The sequence below is a fragment of the Octodon degus genome, unplaced genomic scaffold (assembly GCF_000260255.1).
Source record: "Octodon degus isolate 3935 unplaced genomic scaffold, OctDeg1.0 scaffold00081, whole genome shotgun sequence".
NCBI classification, from domain to species: Eukaryota; Metazoa; Chordata; class Mammalia; order Rodentia; family Octodontidae; genus Octodon; species Octodon degus.
The window spans coordinates 7,700,835-7,707,090 of NW_004524657.1; the positions used below are offsets into that span (position 1 = coordinate 7,700,835).

The 6,256-nt window shown below is 35.1% G+C and overlaps 1 protein-coding gene across 1 annotated transcript in view; it reads left to right on the plus strand.

The window, feature by feature from the left end:
* Window positions 1-6,256, plus strand: part of Adgrg7 (adhesion G protein-coupled receptor G7) — a 75,207-nt gene that overhangs the window by 52,715 nt on the left and 16,236 nt on the right. The window contains exon 14 of the mRNA XM_004636624.1: window positions 2,457-2,613. Coding sequence (XP_004636681.1) covers window positions 2,457-2,613 — 157 coding nt within the window. The remainder of the gene's footprint in view (window positions 1-2,456; window positions 2,614-6,256) is intronic.

Below are 6,256 nucleotides of genomic sequence, written 5' to 3' on the forward strand. Positions count from 1 at the left end.
GCATCTTGTACAGCAATTAACCACTAAGAATAATATATGCAGTGTATTATTTGTTGAAAATGTAAAAAAAAAAAAAAAGAAAGAAAAATGACTAGAGCAAAAAAAAAAATAAAAAAATAAAATAACTTTTGATTTGAGAGACAAAAAACAGAAACTGTTAAACATATACATTCTGTCCTCAGCTCCATAACACTAATTGTCAGAACTAACTGATCAATGCTAGTGAAGCTATGAGTTTATATCTAATTTTATACATATATTTTCCATCAGAACATTTATGAACTTATGTAAACTCACAAATCCATCTACTTGGTATGAACAGATGAATGAAAACCATCATTATTTAGAATATCAGTATTAACACCAGTAGAATATTAGGAGTAAGATCAGTACACAGTTTTTCTGTATACCATGACATATTGCTTTTTTGCATTAAATGAGCCCAAATAGTATGTACCTTAAACTTCTAAGTCCTTCCCATCTGAATGACAGTTAACATTAAGATGAAATATTGTCACCGGAAAACATTCAAACCTGTGCTTTAGTAATAGTAATGCAGAACAACTTTGCTAAAGTCTACTTAGACTAATTACAAATTAGAATATATTTCATGACACAAAAAATATCATTTTTGGTCACAGATACCCACAAAAATTTGTATTTCTAAATTTTGGCTGACTGATAGCCCAGTTCTTAAATAAGCCTAGTTACAAAGAAAAGCATATGTTATTTAATTCTTTAAAATTCTCTTCTACATGGCATGTTAGTTAGCTAAATAACAAATCACCCCAAAACTTAATGACATGATTTGGAGTATTGGACAGGAAGCTGTTCCATCATGGTTGGCTGAAATTGTGACAAATTAGGGTGACTGACTTTCATATCCGCTAGTTTTTAGTGGTCTTGGATGGCACCTCTTCAGTTGAGACAGCTTAACTTTGTTCCACTTTGTCTTTATTCTCCATCAGGCCAGGCCAGACCTTTTAAAACAATGGTCTCGGGATTCTGAAGGGCAGTAAGAAAAGACAAACTTTCATGAGCAAACTGTTTCAAATCCCTGTGTGTGTTACTTCTTGCTGGCCAAAGTCAAGTGGCAAAAAATGAAATGCCAGGTGTAAGACTTCCCGTTAGAGGGAAGAATATTCCAAGTCTAAATAATCTCTCTTTTACATATAAACCTGAGGCATTGACAGGTCACAGATACCACCAAAGTAGAATTCCAAACAAGTCTGTCTTATAGTACTATATACATAATAAAATTACATTCCAATGAACTTTGCTTCTTAGTAAAATTTGCTTACAGTAGTATTTAAGGAATTGTGTTTGCCAGAGCTTATAAATAGGTATTAGGTATTTCTATTTTTAAGAGAAAAAAAACAAATAACAAGAACAAAGACAAAAACAAAGCAACATAGAAAAATAAAAATGGTACAGAATTTCAAAACAAGAATAAAAAATTTAACAATTGTTGTTAAATTACACATTGTTATCATCAAATTTGTTGCTCAGATTAGCAGATATAGACATGCCAGATTGATTAAGCAATTAAACATTAACTCTTCATTTCACTAAATCAATTTAAGGACAGCAATGTGCAATGTAACAATCATGATTGAGTTCATCTTGTTTTTCTAAATGTGTACCATCTTTAATGTCTTATCTATTATTTTAATAGTCTTTTTTTCCAAAATTTTATTTATTTATTTGTGTGTGTGTGTGTGTGTGTGTGTGTGTGTGGCCAGCTCAGCCCACCAGGGGGTGGGGTTGGCTGGCATGTGGTGCTGGGGGATTGAACCGCTGTCCCTGTGCTTTGCTAAACTTGTTCTAAGTGTAGGTGCCTTAGACCACTGAGCCATCTCACCAGCCCCAATAGTCTTTAAAAAAATTTTTTTTAAAATAAAAAGTAAAAATTACAAGGTATTAGGTGTGCTAGTGACCTAAGGTCTAGTATCAGTGTTTTTATCTCTTAGGCATAGTTTTTTTTTAATTAATTTTTTTGAGAAACAAATAGCAATAAGACAGTTTCAAAACCGCTTAGTAGGACAGTTTCAATAGTTAATACGTTGCATATTGTTGTCTTCATAGTGGTTATTCATAGTACAAGATGCAGACATGGATATTCTGTCCAAACACTATTAGTACAAATCTTTCTTCTCATTGAATTAAGAGAAATAGCTGTATATCTATCCTATTTTGTATATACAGATACAAAACGGTCCTTCATCTATATCCCCTTTTTTGTTTAGATTTGTCAGAGATAGGTATTCCATTGCCATTAAAATATGGTAAGTGTGTGAATTCAGCAAAATAATCCAATATAGTCCAGTAGTCCATAATAGTAGTATTGTTAAATGAGCAGTGTATATGAGTAGTTAATGTATGATAAGCAGGGATAATAATGACATTAATAAAAAATCTAATAAACCACAATTTCTTTCTTGTTTTCTCTCATTTAGCACAAAAAAGACTTCAACTCTAAAGAAAATTCTTAGCACATTATCCATTGCAGTCATTTTTGGCATTACCTGGATATTTGCATACTTTATGCTAATTAATAATGATGACTTCAGAAATGTCTTCAGCTACATATTCTGCCTTTTCAACACTACTCAGGTATTGTGTGGTGCTTTCTCATGGGCTTCTATGGCAACCCTGTCACACAATTTTTGCCTGACTTCCTGAAATCAGTGTAGAAGCCCGTGTCCTCATAAAACTTTCATTTATGCCTGATAAGCCAGCAGTATATGTGTGATGTTAAGGTTGGTCACCAGCATTGAATAGTAAGTAGGGCCCCTTGCACCACAGCAGCAGGGGCCTCTGAGAACCTGGAGAGCTGAACTCAAGAATATACTTCTTTAGGTAGCCCTGAATGACCAAATATAACAGAAGTTTTCTTTTCCAATGAAGGATTTACAGTTTTGCAATATTGAGTCAGCCATGCATGGGGATCTTGTCAATTTCTGAAGTGCCCTCAAGGATCCTTTTTTGCCTGTGTACAAAACACTTGGCTTCATTTTAATGCTTTTACTTTCAGCAGCCATGGTTTCCTTTGCCTCAACTTTGCAGGTACTTCCTTTCTGGAGAAAATGCAAACTTTTCAAGCCATTCAACTTCATTATTTGCTCCTGATTTTTACTGTATATCTTGCTAAAAGCAGCCAACAGTATATATTCCACAGATTGAACATTAGGTGGCTTAAAATTTCTTCCATCAGATTACTTATCTGCTCCCCTAAATCTCACTCTCCTACAAATTGTCAGGACACTGGTAAAAGGTAGATAAGATTTCTTTTGGAGCATAACACACATGGTCTTTAGTCCAGTGGAGTCTTTGTTCCCAAATTGTCTTAGCTACTTTCTGGTTGCTGGAACTCAATACACAAAAAACATAATTTAAAGGAGGGAAGATTTAGTTTGGCTTTCAGTTTAGAGGTTGCCATCCACAGTCAACAAGCTCTAAGGAAGGGCTGCATAGCAGAGGAAAAACAACTCATCACTGGCAGTGGGAAACCAAGAGGAGAGATCAAAGAAGAAGGTGGGAAATACACCCTTGCAGGCCATCTCCTAGTGTCACCCCTCCTCTCTATAATGCTTACCTCCCAACATCACATTTAGCTGTAAACTAATCAGTGGACTTAACCACCAATATGTATCACACTTCTATAGTCCAATAACCTCCCCATAGCTCCACCTATGAGTGCAAGAAGGTTTTAAGCGATATCTAAACATAAATCATAACACAAATAACATATTCTGAGTCTAGTCTTTACTGAAGTATTACCTGATACTCACAATTTAAAAAAGAGGTTCACTGTGGCTCACAGTTTCAGTAGATATAGTCCATGGTCAGCTACTTCAAAGGCATGCATGGCATGGTAGATGGGAATGGCAGAGGAAAACTGCATGGCATCTAAGAAGCATAGAGAGAAGGAGAAGTCATCCTTCCAAGTCATGCCTCCCATGACATGTCCCTTACAACCATGCCTCATCTTCAAGGAACTTTAGAGACACTTTTTATTTTTCTGGTCCCAGGATGTCAAACTTGAGACCTTGTGATTTTGAGGTAGGTGCTGTGTTGCGGAGCTATATCCCCAATCCTAGGGAGACATTTTAGATTGGTTTAATGTATATATCGATACGGGTTAATTTGTGTCTACATTGACTATTTTTCCTTTCTACCATGCTATTTTTTATTCCTCTATCACTCTTTTATTACCTACATTTTAGTAAATTTAAGACTACTGGAATGACATTTTAATTTGTACTTCAGTATCAGCAAAAGCCTTTTTCTGTTGCGGGGAAGTAAATTAAGGGATATATTTCACATCTTTAACTCTTCATTGTTGACTTAGAACTAATATTTCCACTCCCAATGAAACCTAAGAATGTCAAGACAATTTAAATCTGTTTTTCATTCTCCTTTCCCTCATGTTACAGTTTTCACATGTATTACAAGAATTTTGGTCATCTTTAGTTTAAGAATTTAGGGTCTGCTGAAATTTGTTGACTGTCATTAAAAATGCATTAATCTTTACTTCCTTAAGCACGTTATAATAACTTTTTTTTTTTTTTTTGGTGGAACTGGGGATTGAACTCAGGCCCTTACGCCTGCCAGGCAAGCACTTATTCCACTGAGCCATCTCCCTAGCCCTAATAATACTTTTAATTCCTTGTCTGCTAACCTAATACCCGGGTAATTTCTCTAATGATTGCCTTTTTCCCCTAAGATGGGTCTTAATTTCCCATTTATTCATGTTTCTAGCAATTTTAATTATTTTCTGTACATTATAAATAATACAATATAACAAGTCTGCATTCTGCTTTGTTCGTATCAAGTGTAGGCTTGGCAGGCAATTAACTTAATTGGATTATAACTGAAAACTTGGCTTTCTTTAGCTAGACAATCAGCATTTTTATTTAGTCCTTATTTATTTAGCTGGGCTTCATGGGGCCTGGTCTGTGGTCTATGTATGTATAATTCATGGATCAATAACAAATTTAGAAAGATATTGTAATCTGTTAGTTTTTGTCTTTCATCAATGTTGAGAAATTTTCTACTATAATTTTTTCAATAATTTTTATGCTAAATTTTTTCCTTCTCTTCCTGGAAATCCAATTTCATTTATGTTAATTTATATTGTAATAGACTCTTACAGTTCCCCTTCACTATCTGTTATGGTTTGTGTCTAGTTGTCCCCCCCCCCCCGAGCCTCATGCAGTCACGGGGGCAGCTTCTATAGTTTGTAATTCATGATCCAATATGGGATTATGGGTGTGAGTACTGCACCTCACAAAGGTAATCCACATACAATATAAGCAAGAGAGAGACTTGCTAGCTGCTGCAGCCGCTGCTCCTCCCTTTATTCTTTGCTATTTTCCATTGCCATGAATAGCTGCCCTCTACCACATGCCACTCTTCCTTGAAGACAGTGGAGTACTGACTGAAACACCCATCAATTGTGAGCTAAATAAACCTTTCCTTCCTAATTTTGGGTGTCAGGTATTCTGTTCCAGCAATGAAGAAAAAGTAACTGAGACACTGCCTTCTCAATTTTTAGATATTGTTCCTTATTTTCCAGCCCCTATGGGTGCCCTGAACCCTGTCCTGGAGTTTTTCAACTTGTGAAGACTGTATATTTTAACCCAAGGTTCAGTCATCCTGAGTGGAGCTGAACAAGTCATGTCTTCAAGCTAAAAATGTTAAAAGCACAAGGACCCTACTGTCAATCCTTTTGTCCAATCCTAGATTGATTCCCCTTCCAGTTTTAGACTATTTTTGGTTATACTCCAGTATCTTCAGGTAGGTTTTCAATATAATGTATCCAGAGTTGTTAATTGCAAAGGTTTGATTAGATAGTAGCAGAATTTCACAAAGTTGTTTTGTTGCATAATTTCACATATGACTGAAGAGGCTTTTATTCCTTGAATCTTATTTCAAAGACATTAATCACAATCCTTTGAAAAACATGACATTAATCCCTTTTTAAAATTAAAAATGTTTCATATATTCTTTTCCCTTTTAAAATAATTCTATAAAATTGAACATTTAGAACATTCTATTGTCAAAAGCATGTGTAGATTTCTATCATAAAAATACTGATAAATTAAAGTGGGAGATAAAATAAAAGCTCACTACCACAAGTGTCTACCTGGCAAGCACAAGGTCCTAAGTTTGATTTCCAGTATGAGAGAAAGACAGAGAGAGAAAGAGAGAGGGAGAGAGGAAGAAGGAAGGAAGGAAGGAAGGAAGGAAGGAA